The sequence below is a fragment of the Xenopus tropicalis genome, chromosome 1 (assembly GCF_000004195.4).
Source record: "Xenopus tropicalis strain Nigerian chromosome 1, UCB_Xtro_10.0, whole genome shotgun sequence".
NCBI classification, from domain to species: Eukaryota; Metazoa; Chordata; class Amphibia; order Anura; family Pipidae; genus Xenopus; species Xenopus tropicalis.
Window position 1 is genome coordinate 176,421,711 of NC_030677.2, and position 24,378 is coordinate 176,446,088.

The following is a 24,378-nucleotide window of genomic DNA, read 5'->3' on the forward strand; positions in this document are numbered from 1 at the left end:
TTTCAGAGAGTGTAAGCTTGGTAATAAATTGCATATCTCTGAGTGCTGCACTGGGCTTTTTTAAACTTTCTTCATACAAGGTTTTATTTAATGAAGCCAAGTAATGTGAACCAAATTTTATTAACTAAAACTCAAATATTATTCCAGTGCACAGTCCCACAATTAAAGAAGGCAAAGAAAAATATTTTTCAGTGTTCCCTAAGTAATGTCGCTGGCATTTTCTGAACAAAAACTGAAACTTTCCCAAACTGAAACTTTTCAAGATTTGTTCAATCTAATAGGGACATCTACATGCAATTCAGTTAAACTCTTCCTGGGCCTTATGTCATTGGCAGTTTCTGTTTCTAGAATTTTTTTTACCCAAACCTTAAAACTATTTTTTGAAGTGTTTACTATACTTGATAGCAACATGTCATGGGTGGAGAAACGCTCAACAACATTTTTCGGGAGTAATTTTGCTTTTTGTATATGGTTAAAATAATTGTAAACTTACCTTTTAATGGACAACAAACAACAGAAGCAACATTTTCTTGAAAACTGTGGTAGGCTTGTTTAATCCCTTGAAATAGAGCCTCAGTATACTGAACCTGCAGGCTGTAAATACTTCGGTGAAAATCAAGTTCTGCTTCCAATGCATGTATCTAGAATAGGAATTAGAAATGTTGGTAATTAATTCTTCTAATGATCTCATCTACATCTGCAGGTTTACTTGGAAGGGTTGAACTTGATGGACTCTGGTCTTTTTTCAACCCTATGTAACTATCAAGACAATCTTTGGTCAAACAGACTACATAGATTCTCATCCTGCCATTAATTTTTTTTTAATAATACAGCTTTATTTTATTGGTTTTATTGCAGGATCACCTAGGTGGATGTCTCATTTTCAGATTAGGCTATTTTTTTCCCTTTTAAATTAAATATTGCAATTATGGTTTTGAATCAGCCAACACTTTCAAAATGATCTGGCATTTTACTAAAGCCAAAAATGATGGAATCAGTGGATCCCTAGGTAAACATAAACAGGTGGGTTGAAACCACAGTGGCTAATGATTCCGATCTCAGATTAAAAACTCATTTCAGTGCATTATAATAAGGGTAATTAGGATATATATATCATTGCACATGTGTAAAACAAACAAATATTATTTAATTAAATAAAATCTAAGGTGGGATTTATTAAAATTCAGATTTTCGTTTTTTTTTTTAATTTTTTGAAACCATGATTAAACTCATTTCTACGAATGTCAAAAGATTCAAAAAGAAAAAGCACAAATGAAAAGTTTTTCAAACTGTCACACGAAAACAGCAACTTTTTTGTTGTACAAATGCCAGCATCAAAAAACCCAGAAAACTTCTAAAACCACAAAGAAAAATCTTCCAATTGTAAAAGGGACATCTGCCATTGACATCTACATGATCTTGGCTTTGTCGCATAATGAATCACAAAAAAATTACATTATTTTTCTACAAAAAATCATATCCGAACCAAAAAAATATGTGTTCCCAAACACTATAGAAGCATTCTGAGTATTCTGGATATGCATATAAAGAAAGACAAAAATCCTCCATATGGAGTTCTTTAACCCTGCCACAGGAAACATCTTAAAGTCAGGAATAACAGTGATACCTGTTGCAGTGCCATTAATCTGGAATAACTTGCAGCTTTCACAAGTGCTTCTGCTGCTCGCTTTGCCCGTTGCTGGGGCGCACCCTTGGGTAGGGCAGGCAGAGCTGCCAGTACATTCTCCACAGTAAATTCATGGCTCACTACAGGTGCCATTTTTGCCTGCAATAGGAAAGTTATACCAACTTCAGAATAAAGTGGTGGAAATTGAAACAAATATGTAAAAAGTTAAAAGCACAATTACAAAAAAGGAACCAATACATTTATTATACAACACAAATAAAGGAGAGATAAATGCAGTTTGAAGATGCATATTTCTTCCCACTACAATAATATGGCCAAAAACATCACTACACCTTGAATAACAGTGTCAGTCTTCATCAGGTACTTGGAAGTAGCAGGTCTGTAATACTAGTTATACTGCATACTAAAATATGTTCTTATTTGCCATTTGCTTAAGGATGAAGACATACAGAGCTACCTAGTAGCAGCTACTTGTCATGGCTACTAAACGCCAGAAAATACCCTGCCATAGACAATACTGAGACCTGCTTCTGGTAAAACCCACGTACAGAAAATAATCAGTAAATGATCAGCATTGTCTATTTCTGTAGCTGTGACATATAGCTGCTACTAATTAGTTAGATTAACTTGCAGTTTAATCAGATTCCCAAAATGTAAATTCCACCGAAGTTTAATTACAAACTGTTATGTCTAAATAGAAACAAAGAAAAGTAAACTTAACCCGTCAAAATTTCATAACATGGATCCTTCAAACATCAAATTTGGGGCTACTGAAAAAATCAATTTAGGTATAGGAAAAGGTGATTTAGAAAAGGAATTACTGAAATGTGAAAGTTATTGGATTTTTAAATTAAATACAGTCTCTCCTAAGGCTATAAATGAAAACATACTATTTGCTGCTTTTGATTTCATGATCTGTATAACTTATTCCTAAACAGCTGGATGTATCTCTATAAGGGAATGATATGTGTCCCATAATTCATCAATTTTGGATAGATAGATTCATAATTTCATTACATGGATTGATGGTAATGCATAGTTAGTTATAATTTCATTACATATTTTTTAATGTAGTATGCAAATATGGGAATGAAAAATCTGTGATTTGGCTATAAAGATACACTATGGAGCTAAGGCAACACTAGGCAATGGAGGCTGCCATGGTAATGAAGTTCGTTGGCAATCCTTGTATCTCGCTGATAAATAGGGCGGTGGCAGGACAGCCCTCCAGGAATGACGTAAGGGTGATGAACCAAGTGACACCGTCCCCGGCAATACACGTAAATGCATTATGCATCTAAGATGCATCTAGTAGTTGTGTAGGAAATAACACCTTGCGAGAATTACATGGTGCTGAATATGGAAGCTTTGAAAACCCATGTGCACTTTGTAAATATTATTTGCCTTGAGAAAGTATTAGGCGAAAAGTTCGTTGGAGGAAATCTTTGATTTTATTGTACATTAATATTTTATTGAATAATCTATATATTTTTAATACAAACTGGTACGATACAACTATAAGGGGTGGCTGGCAATAGTGACCTTGTTGTGCTTAAATTCTCCTTTTTATCTCTACTTTTTTTAAACACCAAGGGGCCTTGAATATGTGATTTTTTATGCAAAATGAAGTAGGGAATGTAATACACGGTCCCTGGCATCCTGTCTTATCCCTCTTGTGGTGTCCCAGGGATTATAAAGTAATTCAATGAGATAGTAGCTTCGGGGACATCTTCACCTTTTATCAATTTTCTATTTCCTAACTTTTATCTGGAATGAATGAATTACAAGCACCAATTTTGATCCAATAATAATCCTTCAGATATTTAATTAATTCTCAATTTATTTAGAGCACTGGCGCTTTTTATCAACAGATTTAGTTAATGAACTTTTACAACTTCAATTGGCATGAGCACTTTATGGTGGTTAATGAATTGCTATAGATTATATTTTGATTGAATAATCATTAATAATAATCCATATATATTGATTTCTGTAGGTAATTAATTCTTACATTAGTAGAGGACTGGCACTTTTGATCAATAAACTGGGTTTATTATCTAATTTTTAATTGGCATTTGCACTTTGCCAGTAGTTGGGTAATAGTATTTTTGCAATATTTCTATAATTTAATTACTAGCTGGGCACTAAGCACTTTATTTGGACACCCTGGGAGATTATTTATCCATAATTAATACAACTACCTTTTATATGAGCCACAGCCTACATTTTTTATCATTTAGTTCATCCTGGAGCAGTCGCAAAATTACTATTTTAAAGTGAAACATAATATTTAGGATTCTTTTATTTTTCTTAGATGATTGCTCCTGTCGTCTGCATTAAGAAAGCAAAAGATTCACACTGACAGCAGTATAGAACACTAAATGAAGCCTTGTGATTACTGGATGCCATAAGAGTATAAATATAGGCTTATGTAGGCAATATGACTCATCTCTGGAACAGCTTTAACCCATAAGCTATAAATCTATAAATGTTATTTAAGATTTTCTTGCAACTGATCTTCAACCCCCGCCTAAGACAGTAAACCGTGCTCATAGGTGATAAGCTACAAAGACGTGCTGGCATGAACCACTACTGTGCATACTGCATCCTTTATGGTCTGGCTTAACAGTGCCAGCCAATAGGATCAAGGACGTCCAATTAACCCGTTATGGCAGCACTTCATGCCTGCAGTTACTCAGTCAGGGGCTGACACACCCCAGTAGAGGTGTACGCAGAAGCTACAATCTGTTCTTAATTAGACAGGTGACATCCCCTTATATATGAAAAATTAAATGGGTATAAAAATAAAAAATACCAGCATTTCGACTTACCCATGGTGCAGATGGCACAATCAGAGTCATTGTTAGTAAATCTTTGGAACAGTCCTCCACATACTGACTACACACTGTCAAATGATTCATTAAGCGAGCATAGATCACTTTTGGCAGTATATGGTAAGCTGAATCCGGAACCTCTTTTCCAGGGGATAGAATAAGGCTCAGTGTCTCCTTTGTAGCATGTAACTGTCTGAATAGTGTGCAGAGTTTTCCCTCAAGTGCACTCTGTCAGAAATAAGTACAAGTGTAAGTGTCAGTACTAATGGTCTAAGCAGAGAAATATAATAAACAGAAAAGCAGCATTTAAAATAAATCATATTTCTACTAGGTCATATGCCAACCCAGAACAGCACAGGCTAGTACGGCGCCAATCAGTGCACTGCTCATGGGTTCTAACACGTGTGAACAAATTGAGCAGCTCTTTCATGCACTCAAAGGTCTGAGCTTTAGCGAATACCTGCAAAGGCAACCTAAGCCCCCATAAGCCCAAAGCTATAAGCAAGTAATAGCTTATGCTCCATGACCGTTCTGCTACAAAACTGAATACACTTAAACCTCAAGCAAAATAAACACTGGAAAACAAAGAGAAACTGATCATGTGCCCATTTTCTTCCTTCCCAAAGAGTATTTGTCCTATCTTAAAAGTTGATTTGTTAAAGCAATATAAACAGCTGGAAAGGTGCCTGGGCTGGAAATGTTGTATAACACAATACTGCGCCTCACGTATTCACATAAGCCCTAAAACAAACAAACACACAAGGAAATATGCAGAACATGTTGAAAAGAACCATGAAACAGAGAGTTGTGGGGCAGAATTCCAGGCATAGCTCTGTAGCACCTGCACAACAATGTCACATCTCAGGACAAAAGGGCCGGCCAGAGGGAATTAGCATTACACTGCTGGCACTCCCACATCCACTTTGAAAGGGCAATGATTTGACTCAGCATGAAAATCAACACAAAGCAAGACTTTTAGCCTTTGAAATGAATATGCAAACAATTTTTAAAGCTCTGGCTCAGATATGTTGCCATTATGTGAATGGCCTAAAGCAAGAAAATAAAACAAGAGGAAGAGGGATCCATCAGCAAATGTGTCCAGTGTTTATCTTCCCGGTTTATTTTCTGAAGGCAAAAGTTGAACTAGTTGTCCACTTATATCTATAGTGTATTTAACCTTTAATAACCTTACCTTTTATTCCATTTTAAAATTCTACACTTTAAATAAAACGCAGCCAGTGCATGCGCAGTACAGTGAACTTGAGGCTTTACTGCAATTAGTAACTAAAACCCGAACACTAAGGGGCACATTTATCAAAGCACGATTATGTATGATTACGAAGAATCCAATTTTTTTTAAAATTTATAGAACCTTGTGTATTTGCCACAATATTTTTGTTAATTTCCGCAACTTTTTTGTGCTTTGCGTCAATTTGTGCAGCAAAATCGTATTTGTCACGCCAAAAGTTTCAGATTCATTCAAGCTTCGGTATCGTGACTTTCCCTGGGGCAGGTTGGAGCTGCAGAGTGCCATTGAGCCCTATGGGAGACTTTCCTTGGGCCGGGTTGGAGCTGCAGAGTGCCATTGAGCCCTATGGGAGACTTTCCTTGGGCCAGGTTGGAGCTGCAGAGTGCCATTGAGCCCTATGGGAGACTTTCCTTGGGCCGGGTTGGAGCTGCAGAGTGCCATTGAGCCCTATGGGAGACTTTCCTTGGGCCGGGTTGGAGCTGCAGAGTGCCATTGAGCCCTATGGGAGACTTTCCTTGGGCCAGGTTGGAGCTGCAGAGTGCCATTGAGTCCTATGGGAGACTATCCTTGGGCCAGGTTGGAGCTGCAGAGTGCCATTGAGCCCTATGGGAGACTTTCCTTGGGCCAGGTTGGAGCTGCAGAGTGCCATTGAGTCCTATGGGAGACTATCCTTGGGCCAGGTTGGAGCTGCAGAGTGCCATTGAGCCCTATGGGAGACTTTCCTTGGGCCGGGTTGGAGCTGCAGAGTGCCATTGAGCCCTATGGGAGACTTTCCTTGGGCCAGGTTGGAGCTGCAGAGTGCCATTGAGTCCTATGGGAGACTATCCTTGGGCCAGGTTGGAGCTGCAGAGTGCCATTGAGCCCTATGGGAGACTTTCCTTGGGCCAGGTTGGAGCTGCAGAGTGCCATTGAGCCCTATGGGAGACTTTCCTTGGGCCAGGTTGGAGCTGCAGAGTGCCATTGAGCCCCATGGGAGACTTTCCTTGGGCCAGGTTGGAGCTGCAGAGTGCCATTGAGCCCTATGGGAGACTTTCCTTGGGCCAGGTTGGAGCTGCAGAGTGCCATTGAGTCCTATGGGAGACTTTCCTTGGGCCAGGTTGGAGCTGCAGAGTGCCATTGAGTCCTATGGGAGACTTTCCTTGGGCCGGGTTGGAGCTGCAGAGTGCCATTGATTCTTATGGGAGGCTTCCAAAATCCTGCACTCAAGGTTCAAAGTCAGAAAGGTTTTTGCGGCGTTTCCAAAAATTTCGGATCGTGCCACAATATTTTCGTATGGCCACGATACGAATTTTCGCACAATTAACGCACATCCAAAAATATCTTATTTAGTCCAAATTTTTGCTATTTGTACTTTAAAATAGCCGAAATTCGGACTTTGATAAATCTGCCCCTAAAACTTGAATTAAAGCTGCTGAAACTCAAATGTTCCAGATTTATTATGTGCAAAAAACTTGAATGTAAAAATTTGCCATCTAAAAGCCAGTGAGCTCATGTAGTAAGCAATGGAAGCTGTCCTAGGCAAAACTGAAGTGATTTTTTTTCTTTTTTTTAATTCGAGTTTTTGCAGTTTTTTTGAATGTTGGCATACTCATTGAAAATGTGACTTACAGTTTCCGAAATGCGAATGTTCAAAATTCGGCATCTTAAAGCTGGGGAGTTTATGTAGAAATCAATGGGAGCTGTCCTAGGCAAAATTGACGTGATTTTTTCCAAAATACTTTCTATAGACTTGAAAATGATGAATAGAATGCAATTTTGATGTGTTCGAGTTTTTTTCTCACATTTTTAATCAATCAAGTTTTTGAGTTTAAAGTTTTTTAATAAATAATTCAAGTCTGGTGAGTTTTCCTGTTTTTTTGGATAAAGAAAACTTTCCTATTCATACACCTGATTTTTAAAAAAAAATATGCCACCCCAAGCAACCAGTCAAAAATCAGTTTGTGTAAGCAAACGTTTGTGGTCTGCCCACGGTATTGAAACCACATGTCAGAGAAGATCTGAAAATCAGTGTATAAGAACTGAGACAAAATCTTTTATATTGTGCAACTCTATGAGAAATATTGGGCAATTGCTGAAAATGTACAACGCTCAGTGTAATGGGAACTGATCGGATACATAAATAATATATATGTAGCTGTGAATTTTTCATATAAAGGCATGTTTCAAAAAGCCAAGCTGTAGCTGTGCATAGAAAAATGTCTAAACTGCATGTTTCTTATTCATGGCTTATGGAATTCATGCATTTTTTTAATTATGAGTACTCTTCTGTTTGCTATGCAGAGACACTCTGCTGTTTCATGCAAAGAATATAAAGGTGTGAATAAAAAATGTAAAATCATACAGGTTAGATTTCTGTGTTTTTGAAGAAGTAACTTAAAAACAAACATATTTTTAAAAAATACACAATAACCCCTGCCACCTGCATGTATTTATTTAATAAGTGTTAATTCTGTCAGTTTAAAGTTATTCAGATGGCAAGCTTTCCAGGATGGGTGTGTGCCACTCATTTCTCCACCAGGACAGCAAAAAAATCAAATTTAGGCAAACACACTAGAGACAAATCTTAACCTGGTTGTTTAATTACACAGTAACATGTCCATCGAGTTCAACCTTTTATGTCTATATAAAACCTGCATAACTGTTAGTTGGTCCAGATAAAAAACCCCCAACTTAAGTCTCTTCAATTTGCCTCAGAGGGGGAAAAAAATTTCTTCCAGATTTTATCTACTTCATTTATTTAATTATTTTCTCATTCGTGCTCACAAAATAAATGTTAATTATTTTTTAAATAAAATAACAATATACAGGAAATATAAACAATCGGATTAAAGGGCCTATTGTATCAAAATAATACTTTGAGGAAAACTGTCATGGAAAAAGTTTTTTTTTTGTTTTTTTTTTTTTAACCACATAAGTTAATAGCTATTCTCCATCAGAATCCTGCATTGAAATCTGTTTTTCAAAAATACAATTTTTTTTCATATTTGATTTTGAAATTTTTACATGGGGCTAGCCATATTATTCATTTCCCAGGGTGCCACAGCCATGTGACCCATGCTCTGATGAACTTCAGTTACCACTTTACTGCGCCGCCTCCCAGCAGCCAATCAGCAGAACAATGGGAAGGGAGCAAGATAACAGCTCCCAGTAGATATCAGAATAGCGCTCAATAGTAAGAAATCCAAGTCTGGCTTGGGACTCCTCCAGTTACATGGAAGTAGGAAAAACAGTAGGTTACCTGAAAGCAGTTAAAATGTGTAGCGCTGGCTCCTTCTGAAAGCTTTTGTTGGTTCACCAAGAGTGAACTATTTATTTAAACAGTGTAAAAATCATGACGGTATCTCTTTAATTCACAAGGTGAAACCAAAAAATCTAAATGCTAATTCATAAATATCAAAATCTGAATACAGATAAATTAACATTTGGATTATTTGGTCTCACCTTATGAATTAAGTTTTAATTCATTTTTAAACCTCCAATAAGACTAACAAGATATAATATGTAAGATATCAATAATAATATGTATTTAATTAGGTTAGCAAGTCAGATGATTATTTTCCCAATCTGCCCATCAAAGTTGTGGGCTAAATCAGTCTCATAAATCCCTTTGGACCCAAGCAAATGTTTATTTCACATCAATGGTAGCTTTAAGGTATGGTTATCCAAATTATGGAAAGGACACTAACCTGGAACACCCCAGGTCCCAAGCATTCTAAATAACAGAGCCTACACTTGTTTGTGTTGGAACAAGCTTAAAAATAAACAGTACAAAACAAGAATAATATTGTCGAGAAAACACCAAATTCTAATAAATGGTGATATAGAGATTCACTGACACATTTCTATGCTTCAGTGGCTTAGGGGCTATGGCATATAGTGTCAAAATGTTGTTTCCCACCTGTCACTGATTCCTATTCAAAATAATGGATAAGAGTCTGCCAATGGCCATATCGAGAAGGCACAGTTCGGGAATGCTAAAGCAAGTATTCCTGGGGAGTGCCCACCTATCATGGTCACAATCTGCCAGGGGTTGAGCATTTCCCACTCTTTCAAACAGAAGTAGTAACAGATGGGTAAGGGCTATATGGCCAACACAGTTCCAACAGCACAGCAGCAACCAAATTACCACCTGTGCCTTGGTGCTTTGGACACAAATATATTACAACGGAGGGATACATGACATGATTTTGAGTATATTGTTGTTTGAATATCTTTGGTAAAAAAAAATTCACCTGGAAATTAAAGGAATATATAGTTAAAAAAATGTTGTGCAGTATTTGTTTGTAAAGTGAAGCAACCATTCCATTTGTAATGTAATAAAATAGGTCTGCCTTCTGAAAAAAACACCACAAAGGAAAGGTTATCTTTCTATTCTCCCCTGTATTCAATTACAATATTATAAACCTATGAGGCCCAGGTAATTACTTTGTACAACATACACATCAGATATAAATACATGCTTTTGTTATCCTAATGCAATACACTGCAATAGCGCATCTAAGCAATATTACTGCCCATCTCTGAGCCTTAATTGCAGAGCTGGCTGCATATACTTTAATAAGCAATGTAAAATCCTGTCAGCAGGTGCACTATATGAACTTGGAAGCCATGAATTATTCAACAAGGAAAGCACTTCTGCTGAGACAGAAATTGAAATAATGTTTTTTTAAGTGAGATCAGAGGATATCATGAGCTGTCAATGCCACTTTCCTTTAGCTGAAATAAGAAAGGTCACACCCATAAAACACACAATAGATAGATTTCACCCATACTTTGGCTTTTAATATTGCTATTTCAGTTACTAAATTAATTAGAGATTATTGCAAGAAAATAAATAAAACTAAGGACTAGATTAATAGTTGGTACCCATAAATCCAGTACTGTCTGCTAAAATTTGATCAATCTTCCAATATATATTTGAATTTATAGGTGAATGAAATAAACCAAATAACTGCCATTATTACCACCTACTTGAGACTGAAAAACATCCTTAGAGGTTGATATAAAATTGTATAATGTACAGTTCTTTAACAGAGCAGTATAAGACACATGGCTTTATAGATACAAATGGGCATTTAAATCTATGGTTAAATGCTTGCTAATGATATACTAATTATATAACCCAATTCAATTACTGTACTGAGAATTTTGTTTAATCAACAATTTCCATATGGGAAATGTATTTCAACAGTAAATATTTACACAGCTAATACAAAAATGATTTTTTTCAATAAATATGCAATTTAAATGCACATTTTATCAGTTTTTTTTAGACCTCTCATGCACGGGTGTTACGCCCTGCGGTGGATCTCTCCTGCGTTCCATCTCGTTGTGCTACTCACTTAGGCGCATGTGCCAAACGCAGGAGCATTAACTGAGAACATGAACAGATCAACAGAGTAAGTAATGCGATCATAGGCGAATGCGTCATTGCACATGTAATGCAGCACATGTAATGCGGCCTTGACTTATTTGTGAATTAAGTGTGCTTCGTCTGTTGACAGGGCACTGAGGGAACCCTGGAGCTACCGCCTGGTCAGGAGGTGACAATAGCTCCAGGGTACGCAGGGCACCATGCATGAGCGCTCAATTCGAACGGAAGGCAGGAAGGATTTACTGCCGCTGAGTGTAACTATACGGAAGCGCATAGATTACATTTAGGGGCAGATTTGTTAAGACACGTTCATTTCCGAGCGTATTTTCGCGTCTTCAACGTCGTTCAACGCCCGCGCGACTTTTTCGTATGTTTACACGAAAAAAACGGAAAGGTTTTCCCGCTGTTTACAATCGTTCGGTACGAAAAATTTTTGAATTTCGGATCGCCAATACGATGTTATCGTGACTAATACGAGTTTTTCGTAAGCATTTTAGTGATATTTGCGATCTTCAGAAATTTTCGTATACAATCAGAATTTGTCCCATTCGGGATTCAAACTCTCGTTTTCATGAATGTGCCCCTTAGATGTAAGTACCTTTAATTAAATGGTTTTAGACACAATGAACTGTAGGAAAAATCACAAATTGTCCACTGCTTCTGTGGATGTAAATGAGCCCAAATAACTTGGTGTTGTATGGTGTTACTGGTCCTTTAGCCAAGCTGAAATTAAGAATATAGCAAGCAAGAAGAGGACAGTGTACAAAAGAGGGGCAGAGGAGATGTAGAATAGAGATGCAGAAAATGAACTGGCATCTAGACAACTCAGAAGCAAAAACTGTCCGCAAACACAAGACACAATCAATAAGACAGCTGAAAACCACAAGGTTACAGGAAAATAAATGTCACTTTACATTGTAATTGAAAATCACAAAGGCTGCAGCTAGAAACTGTCATCAAAACCAGCACTGATTTACACATTGATATTGCTGTGCTTTAAATAGGCCTCCCCATATTAACATTATACCCAAAGAGTGGCGCCTACAAGTATTTAGTTTTGGAATCTCACCATGGATCCTAATGTAAAGATTAATAGGGGTGACATGTGGTGAAAACAGGGGTGTTATGTGAAATGGAGCATGAAAACAGCAATCATCATTTAGATTTTAAAGGAGACATATTGAAGGAGACAGATTGTATAAAAATTAAGAATGTACCAGTGAATTTTACTCCTCTAAATATAGAAGGATTGTGCTTAAAAAGTATTTCAGACTGATTTATAGAAATTCCACCAAAACCTCACTATTCTCGCCCATCTGTCCCATCTCCTGCTGGCTGAATTCTCTGGATGTGCTTCTGGCAGGGACCGTTAGAACACGCCCACCCCTCATTTAAAACACAGACAGGGACCTGAGAGGATCTATAGGGAGCTCCAATAAAGGGGCCATTTTTACAGATAGGATTAATTTTTAGCACAAAGTGAAACCAGCACCATATATTATTCATTACTGCCTACAATATTAGGATTTTCCCATTTATCCTATACGTGTCCATTAAATGTTACCAAGACCGCTTTTCGTAAAGATAACAGTGGAACAGCATAGACTGTACATAGAGATGCTTTGCAGTGAAGCAAGGATCCTTGCTTTCCTTAACTTGGAAATGGAATGTAAGAGAAATTGCTTCATAAAGTAAAGAACTGCATTATACGGTAGTAAACAATAAATTATTATTATACTTATACAGAATATTTTGCTCATAATTTAATTCCAGTAATGATGGCAAAATTCAGTGGTATAACTTGACTTTCCTAGGCTCTCTCTAAGCATGCCTAGTCATTACTGGACCCAGCTGAGATCATAGGGTCTGCTAATACATAGTTAGGACACTGGCACCATCTAAAAGAAAAAGCTACACATGGCTGTAAATACATAACATCATGAAACGCTTTTGAGATGTGGTTTGTGTCACAAACAGAGACTGAGCTCTGTAACTTTTCAAGACAAGTTTCATTCATTTGCCTGCAGATGTCAGCATAGAAGATAGTCACTAATAAAATATGCTTTGTACAGACTGCTTTGACTCAACTGAAGGCATTCTTTCATTACCAGTTATGCCTGGAAAATTAAAGCAACAAATCATCACGTGCAACAAGGCCATAAATGACTAATTGATTTCCCATCTTTTTTTTTTTTAAATGTTCGTTCCCACCCTTAATTAAAGCAGCCAGAGTTCCACAACATCATTTACTTAATGCTACAATGTGTTCATGAGATCAAATATAAGTTACCACATAAAGTAGATTAAGATTCTCCAGCTTTCCAAAGCAAAGGTCCAAGAGGGTCACTGTGCTTTTTGTTGCTTGTTTCTCAGACAGTATCCACATTAGTGCAAGATTATCAACACTAGTTGCCTAAAACAGAAAAAAAAAAAAAAAAGAACTTAATACGAAAGAATAAACTAGCTTAAAGGAACAGTAACACCAAAAAATTTAACTGGATAAAAAGTAATTATAGTATAATCCTCTGTTGCCCTGCCCTGGTACAACTGGTGTGTTTGCCTCAGAAAGACTTTAAACAAAGCAATGGGGGCAGCCATTCAAAGGAGAAAAGGAATAGGTTACTTAGCAGATAATAGATAAAGCCCCATAAATTTCAACAGAGCATATCTGTTATCCGCTATGTAACATGTGCCTTTTCTCCTAGTATTAGTGATGGAATGGCATGCAGAGACTCTGGTGAATGGGGGCTTGGAGTGCAGATATGGCTTTTGCATGTAATAAGTGTATGCCAAAGCGCCAAAATAAACTAATATCAGAACTCTCCTGGCATAGTATTTGTGATTCTTTAGGGCGAGGGCAAACAAAGCGTATATCCACTTCTCTCAGCCCTGAACTTTTCTGCCTGTCTGAGAGAAGTGGATCCGCTTCCATACACCACTCTGTGCACGTGCATTAAAAGCTATGGCAAAAGCCAGAGTGTGCGCGCACACAGAGCGGATCGGCGTCCAGCCTGGAAAACGTGAAAGCGAACATTTTCCAAGCCGACCACCGATCTGCTCTGTGTGCGCGCACACTCTAGCTGTATCACATCCAAAGTTTTGGTCCCACCTAGGGACCTGTTTGGAAGTCATCACCTGATATTGACTTGCACTGACAGCAATACAATGTCTTTTAACTTATATGGTATTTTTGTACAGGTACAGAATTCGATATTCAGGAACCTGTTATCCATAAAGTTCAAAATTACGGGAAGACCACCTCCCATAGACTCCATTAAAAGCAAACAATTCAAATTTGAAAAGTGATTTCCTTTTTCTCTGTAATAATAAAACAGTACATTGTACTTGATCCCAACTCAGATATAATTAATCCTTATTGGAGCCAAAACAATCCTACTGGGTTTATTTAATGTTTAAATGATTTTTAGTAGGTTTAAGGCATGGAGATCCAAATTGCAGAAAGATCCCTTATCTGGAAAACATCAAGTCCAGAGCATTCTGGATAACAGGTCCAATACCTGTATTTGAAAGTCTGCCCGGCTGCATTATGTCTATTTTAAGAAAATGTATTCTGTGCTTTCAGTGGTCTCTTCTGTGGTTTTCCTCCTCCTGACATTCATGTAGCAGCATAACTGAATTTGAGTAATAATTTTGTTAGGAAAAACATGCTTCGGTTGTCATAGCCTATCTCGTTTCACAACACTAACTCTGTAACAAGTTGTACAAGAGCAAATACAATTTGTACTGAAAAGCAAAGCTAGCTTTAGAGATCTAGCAAATCTAGATTAATAGCAAAACTTCCAGCATTGAAATGGTTACTTTGCAAAAATCCTATTTCTTGTTATGCTTGCTTTAAGCAAATTCCTTCCTTGTGGTCTGAATGTGTAAAGCTGTTAGGTTAAATGTGTCAGAGAGCATAAACAGTTTTCAAAGTCAAGTTTAACTATTAGAATTATTGATCTATTACATTATTCATTGCTAACAGTTCATTACAAAACCAATACAAAATGTAAAATATATTCTTTCTTATAGCAACAGCTATAATGATCTGCGTGCACTGACCTTACTATATAAAATAGGTAATCAATAGCAAGACAATACATTGTTTTCCTCGGTATCTAGTGAGACACAATAGGTATTCAGTAGTGCTTCACTATATGGCCCCAAACAAAACACAAATCAATAATGTATGCACTGAAGATTAAATCCCTAATATATAAAGTGGTCAGTATCTGAAAAGAGAATATGAAAGCCACAGAATGTTAAATCAAGGAAAGACTAAAAATAAAAAAAATAATGGAGCTTAAATGCAACAATCTGCTTGAAAATACGAAGTAATTCTGGTTGCCAGATACAACACAATTGCACTGCACCTCTGACTTTTATTTCTCCATGGGGTACATTTCAATATTGTCTCCAAACACCAGAGCAGGATCATCATTAAATCCAGAGTGCTTTATTCAGCCTTTCATGATAGAATGTGCGTTTGGCAAAGCTCAGGCGTTTTCCACTAGGGAATGCCATGCAAGGTGCAGCAGCTTAAATCCTTTGCAAGGTAGGAGATCTGAAGCCACTTGTAAACTTCTAACAACCCATCATTACTGAGGGAGAGAAAACAAAGTATTTATAATAAAAGAAGAATAGTTGATGTTCTTTTCTTTATAAAACATTAACATCTGTGTTTGCTTTAGTGTGCTTCCTGGAAAGTACATTTTATAACAATGAGTTTTAATGCAAGTATTGAAAATAAGTAACATCCCCCCCCCAAAAAAAACCCAAATATTACATTAAAAAAGGCCCCACACAACAAAGAAACTCTTAATATTACTATCTCTGTAATCTGTTCCTTCAAAAAGTATGAATAAATACTATTTTATATGCTGAGATCCAGCTGCAAAACAGATCTCCTCTTTCTGCATTATTTGAAATCCTGCCAGGGGAGGAGGGACTAAAACATTGATGTTATAAATTGTAACAACTTCTCCACAGCTTACAGACAGGATGCAGAACCTACATAACCCACAATGCATTGCATTGTGACATCACATGTGTAGGCAATTGTGGGATTTGGAGGATACAGGCTGATGACTATTGACTACTGTTACATTTTTTTTTAGTCTCAAAGTAGCCAGCCAGATCAGCAGAACAGGGGAACAGACTTAGGAAACTGTTCCAAGCCATTTTATTACATAAAACTCATGAACAGTCTGCATATTTTTTAAATGATATATACTGCAAAGTTGCGTGAAATTAGGTTTACATGGAGCTCCCTTTAATGTAAAAAAAAACTGCCTTGGGTGCTGAGGGTTCCCACTCCTCTAACCCACAGCAGAAATATACATCGACTCCCCCCATAAAATTCTGTGGATTAGAGGTATGTAAATAAGTAGCAACAAGTGGGAAGAGCTGTGCCGAACTGCCTACAGCTCTACTAGATACTCGTGGCGGATGCCAAGTGCCTTTCCTTTCACTGCAGTTGCAGACTAGCAGGGCTTTTATTCTGAGTGCCCAGAGAGGTTTTTAACTTGTGCAATATTTTGCTTTTTTATATTTATTAAAGAAATATAATAATGTAAACAGGTCTCTTGGGGGAAATGAGACTTGAATCTTAAAGGGCAATTTCACCTTCATTAGCAAACCTGTAATAACCCATACACAAGACCCCTAAACCTCCAGAAATATGTTCAAACTTTACATAACCTGCCACATTTTGTACAATGAGAGTGGTATTTAGGGGGTGTGGTCACAAAATGGTCATGGTTAAAAACATTTTTTGTCCCTCTTTGAATTTTTTAAAATGTTGTGAGGTATGAAGAAGGGATGCATTGGGCTTGAAATGGTTTATGAAAGTTCTCTCTTTTGTGCACCAAACACAATCATATTGCAATTTGAGCTATGCTTTGCAAATTGTTATGACTGATTCTGTTGCTCATACAGGTATCTGTTATCCAGAAAGCTGTGAATTACTGGAAGGCTCTTTCCCGCAGAGTTCATTTTATTTGAATAATTACCATTTTTTAAAATGATCTCATTAATAATCAAATAGTACCTTGCACTTGATTCAAACTAAGATATAATTAACCTATATAGGAAGCAAAACAATCCTATTGGATTTAATCACTGTTTAAATTATTAGCAGATATTAAGTATGGAGATCTAAATTATCCGGAGAACTCCAGGTCCCAAGGATTCTAGATAACACGTCCCATACCTGTCCTACATATGCTCCTGAAACTAGACACTTTAACTTAAAATAAGAGGGCATCAATAGAAGACCACATGTGCAATACCATTTAGGGCACTTACTTTTATGTTGAATTATATCTTTATAACTCAAGCATATAAATTCACCTTTTGATTAATTTCTACACTCCCTCTGAGACTTGTGATTTTTACTGTTAATCAAATGTAACATTCTATTATTCATACAAAAATATCAATGTGAATTATGTTATTCTGACAAACCTGCAAGACCCTGCTATTTACTCAATTTTATGCCTCAGATGTAGCTGAGTAGGCAATGTACTTGATGTTCAGCAGGCACATAGACATGCTTGGCAAGCACTTTCTACATTAGCAAAGTCTGTTAGCCCGCCTATTGTTCCCTTTATGCGGTTAAAAAAATGTAACCACTTCACACCACAAGGATTAGGTAGGTTAATCCAGCCAGAGATTACACTGTGTGTTCACTGAATAAACATTGTGGACAAGATTGTCTCTGCATGTGTCTTTGTATAGACAACAAGAAGAGGTCCTGCACTGTTTTGTTTAAAGGGGAAGGTATATTTTCATAGCTTAATGCACAGAATTTCTTAAGGATTCAGTTCCACCAGGACAGTGGATTCGGCCGAATCAGAACCCTGCCAAAAAAGGCTGAATCCTGGATTTGGTGCATCCCCACTCTTTATAGGTCTCTGGTAAGGCCTCACCTAGAGTATGCAGTGTGGCTTTGGGCTCCAGTCCTTAAGAAGGATATTAATGAGATGGAGAGAGTGCAGAGACTGCAACTAAACTGGTAAAGGGGATGAAAGATTTTTTCACAATGAGGGCAGTGAGGTTGGGGAATGCCCCTCCTAGTGATGTTGTAAAGGCAGATTCTGTTAATGCCTTGAAGAGGGGCCTGGATGAGTTCTTGAACAAGCAGAATATCCAAGACTATTGTGATACTAATATCTACAGTTAGTATTAGTGGTTGTATATATATAGTTTATGTATGTGAGTGTATAGATTGGTAAGTATAGGTTTGTGTGTGCTGGGTTTACTTGGATGGGTTGAACTTGATGGACTCTGGTCTTTTTTCAACCCTATGTAACTATGTAATGGTTTAAAATGTAGTGCATAGCAGAAGTTCCCATTTTCTGCACGTGTCTTTGGACTTTTTTTAAATATTTGAACATGCATGTATTCTGTTTCGGTTTCTGGCCTCTCCTTTTCTCTTATCTTTGTGTGCATAATAGGACTCTCTCATTCTGTTTTGCCCCTTGCCTCACAAGACTTTTACACACTGCACAATGTTTTACTTTGCTTCTACTTTTCTGTTTAAATCACCTGTTCACAAGCAAACAGGTGATTTAAAACAAAATGAAGACTTCCAACACTGTCCAACAGCCTTGCTTCAGTTTCTCTCTCTTGTATTAATCAACATGGAGTCTTCATGAAAGACTGTTCCGCTTGCAAGATGGCCAAAAGGACCATCAAGCTCACAAAAATATACTGGGAAGAGACCAGCTCAGGATGGATTAAAAACCAATAAATATCCCTAAAATATACAGTTAACTGTCTCATTGCTTTTGCTAACAAATTATTTATAACCCTGTAAGTTAATTATATTCTTGGCTATACAAAGAATTACAAGTGTTTGTCAACATATTTTCAACAAGGCAATCAGGCAGGGTAGAAGTTATGCAAAAATGACTGCAACAATTGGAAATATAGAAAAATGGCCCAAACAATTTGCCATTGTATCACTTCAATTATTGGTAGCATTGTTAAGAAAAATTTAAAGCAGGCATTACTCTGCCAACAAATGGCATGCTGTGTAACTGGAGGGCAAAACTAGCAATGAACCACTGCCAATACTTCCCTCTGTGAAGTAAGCAGAATTCTAAAGGGCTGCTGAGATAAAAATGTACTTGGGAATAAGCATTCAGTAATTCATTATTCCCGTAGCTTCGCCAGCACTGTATGAATTATTCTGCATTTCCATAAACACTTTTCTTTGACTACCCCACAACAGTTCATTATCATAATAATACATTTGAATTTAAGGGCCAAATTCTTATTCCTTTTGTTGTATAATTGCTTATATATTTTTTTTCTTTACTTTTATCATATTCCTAGCATATGACATGATCTAAAATGCTATTTCTTTAAAATTCCACATTTTTATTCAGTTGTCATGGACATCCACAAAGATCCAAAGAAAGCTTGCAGTTTGCTAAGCCTAACAATCTGCCATAAGTGCTGGAACTTCAGCACAATTACTGGCTGGTACAGGCCCTAATATTTACCATGCTTTGTGAAGCGAATTTCATTCATATTCATATTTCTCTGCTGCGTGTTCCCTGCAAGTCTTAGCACATTCATTCTTTCACTGCTTGTCAAGGTTACGGAAAAAACATGTTTCTCTCAGTATTGCAATCAGAAAAATGGTCTGAGCTTGGTGATATCTAATCACTAATTATCTTGTTTTGGTTTTGTAGCTTTAAGCTGCCCATATACTATAAGATTTACCCGTTTGGCAAGGTCTGGGTGAGGAACAAGTCAATAAGCTCATGCACTCCTCGCCTCAACAGGATTTTTAAACATGGCCAATTTTCATCAAGATATAGGTTGAGCAGGCCTGTCTGGGAGCCCCATATACGGTCCAATAAGCTGTCAACCCAGACCATCTGCAGCTTTTATCAGCCTATGTATAGCCACCATTAGTCTTAGAGCTTGGTGCTATCTAATCACCAATTATCTTGGCCTGTTTAGGTTTTGTAGTCTGAGACTTATCATATGATGGTTTAAAGCAAATCAACTCAAATCAAGAGTAAAATGAGTTCATAATGATAACTGGATTTGCTGTAAATGTTATTTTCTAACACAGGCTGACCCCCCAGGGGGCGCCGGAGTAACAGCTGGGTGGGTCAAAATGGTGTGAATACTTACTTGCTTTCCAACATAGCCACATTCACGAAAGCCCAACTTTAAACACAATGAATTGGAGGAGCTGAGCCGGCGTGGAGGGTGCAGTGGATAATTTTTGAACAATTATCAAATGAGAACAAAATAAGCAATTGTGCCAGCAGCTGCCGCCAAAAGTTATTAAAAAGTAAATTGTAGATTCTAGTCTACTCCTGAAGTGATGACTATCTTCATTGGCTGGCTGGCTGGTTGGACTGTGTGACCAGGCCCGGCAGGCTAGTAGCAACATGTCACGTCAACCTCTCGGCAAGCGTCCCATTCTCTATCCTTCCCATTTGCGCATGCGTGTCTTATATATATGCCCAGGCCTGCCTCATGCACCAATGTCTAGCAGTTTCTCCCCCTCCATGCAGCTCAGCCATTAGTCACTCTGGTCGGGTAAGTGGGGGGAGGCTAGCCAGATGCAAGGTTTAGCAGCCCTCATATCGCATAGGCAAGATTCTAAATTACTCTCATTTAAATCATCTACAAGCATAAGATACAAACACTGTGACTATAAATTGTGACATTTATAAATTAAATGTACAAATATGGGATCCTTTATACGTAAACACGTTATGCAAAAAAGCTCAGAATTACAGGAAGCCCTTCTCCCACAGACTTCTTTGTCATAATAAAACAGTAGTGATGCCTATGATTAAGTACCCTTTAGGTACAAAATGCGTAAGGCTTCTTTTGTTTTATGAATGGATTAAATAAATTGTAAACTTTTTATTCACTACAAGCTGCTTTTTTGACATCCTGTGGAAACCAGAGTGCCTGCCTGCTTTTCTTTTTGTGAATTCCTAAATGGCTCCCTAAGCTGAAGGTCCGGGGCATGAGCACCTGGGCCCACCTTTACCAGGGGTAAGATCGTACAACTTGGCTATTACTGTGATAACCTTGTGTGGTACCATTAGATAATAAAACAGTACCTTGTACTTGATCCCAACTTAGATATAATTAATCCTTATCATTAGCAAAACAATCGGATTGGGTTTACTTAATGTTTAAATTATTCTTAGGTAGACTTAAGATCCCTTATCCGGAAAACCCCAGGACCTGAGCATTCTGGATAACAGATCCCATACCTGTGCTACTTACTATGCCCACTACTCAAATACAAAAGAAATATAAATATGAAGACATAATAGATGTTAATATTAATTAGGCCATGTATCCAGTATGACACGAAAATATCTCTAGATAAAAGTTGTTAAAATTACAACAGTTCGATAATTTTTTTCTGAATTGAATCTCAAATTGAATCTTGTCCAACCGTTTTTACTTTTACGTTATAAACCTTTTTCTTAACTAAACTGAATCTGTCCCAGAAAAACTGATCCATGCACATAGTCACTTCAACCTAGATTTCCCTGTGAAATTAACTCATAGTATAATGTAGACCAGTACAAGGCTTTAGTTTACATTTTATGTGGTTGTTTTAATTTATTTGATTTAATTTATTATATATTTTATTCTATAGGGGTATAATTTTATCAGGAGCCAATCAACCTTCCTGGGGGGCTCAGTTATAAACAGTGGGCAAATTTGCACCTGTGCAGTAACCTATAGCAACCAATCAGTAATTACATTTTTCAGGCAGCTGCAGGTAAAACAATGATAGCAGACTTCTACTGGTTGCCATGGGTAACTGTCCAGGTACAAATTTGCCCAGTGTTTACAAATAACCCCCTGTATGTTTTTATAGTTTGGAAGGAAGCCAGAGTACTGGGAGCAAGCTCACACAAGCACAGTGAGAACATATAAACTCCATGCAGATAGAGGCCAGACTGGAATCAACCCTAGTACTGTAAATAAAAAAGTATTACCATTATACATTATAATGCAAATTAACAACATGCATGAGGACAGTATGCATCTGTATTTTCATTCAAGTAATGCATATTAGGTATTCATTTTTTCAAAAAGCAGAATCACCTTCTCCACTTGTCTGACTTGGCGAGTGGAATAAGTAACCTAATCTACAGCTTCTTCTGTTCAACCTTTTCCCTGCCAAAGGTAGTTTCAGGCTTTTACCTGGCACCTATCCACATTATTTTGGATTTTCAAGGACAATCCAGCTTTAAAGAAACCAATAACATCGAAAAGCATAAAGAAAAAAATGTGAAAGAGAAGGAGAACAAAAGCCAATGTTTCTGTAATAAGCATCACTATGGTGTTCAAGCTCAATTAACTACAACTGGCCAAAAAAAGTATATGTATTTGTTAAAGGAGAAGGAAAGCCTAAGTCACTTGGGGGTGCCAAAATGTTAGGCACCCCCAAGTGACTTAAATAGCTTACCTTGTACCCCGGGCTGGTGTGGTTTTCTTCTAACAGGGGCACCAGCCCGGGGTACAAGGTAAGCGATTTAAGTCACTTGGGGGTGGCTAACATTTTGGCAACCTTTCCTTCTCCTTTAAATCAGACTAAGTAATTATATATACTATAAAAGATAACTTGATAATAATTTATCTAGAATCCTAGCCACAAAGTAAGGGTCATCTAATACAGAAAGGCAACAGATGCAGTAATCTGATTATCAACAAAAACAAGATTCCAGGTTAAGTGGAAAAATAAAAGCAGCCACTCAAACAACAAGCTCACACACAGTTCAAATATTTTGAACAAAATGTATGATCCATGATGGTTCAAAATTTGGTGCAACCACATAACCAGTCAAAATAGAGAAACAGAATAACCGATGCCTCAGTTCAGCTTCTTGGCCATTGGCTAAACATTACACTATACATTTCTGCATTGTGATCCAACCAATTGGCTACAATTATTGTAGTTTGGTCATACACTAGCGTGGCCTAATCACGACAACATCCATTCAAGTATTGTACAAGACACTTGGTATGCTGCTACTAGTCCATGTGTGACTAACTTCACCTTTTCCCAACTGCAGGTGTCCTTCAATGACAATATTTATCAGACTTTTCTAAGAAAAAAGAAAAATGAAACAAACAGTAATGGTGGTTTTAAACTGGCTAATGCTCCACCGTATTGAAACCCAAGCAGTAAGGTCAATATCAGTCAAACTACATGGCTACCTTAATACTCATGGTATTATGCCTCATAATATACCAGCTTACGCAAATAAGTCCCTAAAAGTAAAATAATTCCACCTTGTATAAAAAAAAGTATACATTATTTTTATGCTGAATGGAATACCTGTGTGCCTGCAAATAAGTGTCTGGGTATGTTTTATGTCTGTTAGATTTCCTGAATGTGACCTCTAGATGTGTGCATATTTATTTTTATTCTTCTTTCCTCAGTCCTTCCCTTGTGTCTCTCTTTAACCCAGCCATCTTCTATCTAGCTGTCACTAGCCCATTCTTCATTTTCCTGTCTTCATCCATTACCTCCTGTGTCTTTGTCTTTATTTTTCTTCCATCTTCTCTGTCCATTCTGGTTTGATTCTGTATATTTACTTCTAGCTTTAAAGCCTTTATGAATTTCTGCTTCTAGTCTTATTCTTTATACTTTTATTCAATTTATTTCCACTCAAAATAGTTAAACATGCTCTATAATGATTTATTTTAATAACTCTTGCTCTGTTTCCCTTCCTTTATTATTTGTAATGAAGCACTTCACTGCAGCTAAAGAGAGCCATCTAGTGTTTATTGCGTAAAGTGCAGGGATTTTTACCTGAAACTTTTGTTTTAAACAAACTCTAGTAAATAATCTAGAACACATAACATTACACAAAAGAAGAAAACAGAAGTCTTAGTCAGAGATTAAACAATCAGTGTTGAATTAAAAAAACTTAAATGCCACAATATTTGTAAAAAGAGAGGCCAGAAAGAAACCTTAAAAACATTAATAAAGAAATGCTACAGTGCTGTGGAATAATATGCTGACATATATTGTCTTATTTTTTTAAAAAAAAATCTATATAACTTGAGTTACATGTTGTATTACTCATACTGAATCTAAACTATCAGGATCAAAAGAATGTTCAAAATGTACAACCGAATAGCTTTTTTGCAAGGTTAAAATACTAGAAAAGAGAAAGAATACCTTCTGTACACATAAATATCTTTCAAATTCACAAAAATTCAATATAAAAAACTATGCCTTTTTTCTGTTACTTATACT

At 37.0% G+C, this 24,378-nt stretch overlaps 1 protein-coding gene across 1 annotated transcript in view; it reads right to left on the reverse strand.

Annotated features, from left to right (window-relative positions):
• Positions 1–24,378, reverse strand: part of LOC100497254 — a 47,694-nt gene that overhangs the window by 6,517 nt on the left and 16,799 nt on the right. The window contains exons 8-11 of the mRNA XM_012968072.3: positions 13,396–13,518; positions 4,480–4,710; positions 1,628–1,786; positions 494–641 (exon numbers count right to left, since the gene is read on the reverse strand). Of these exons, the coding sequence (XP_012823526.1) occupies positions 494–641; positions 1,628–1,786; positions 4,480–4,710; positions 13,396–13,518 (661 nt within the window). The remainder of the gene's footprint in view (positions 1–493; positions 642–1,627; positions 1,787–4,479; positions 4,711–13,395; positions 13,519–24,378) is intronic.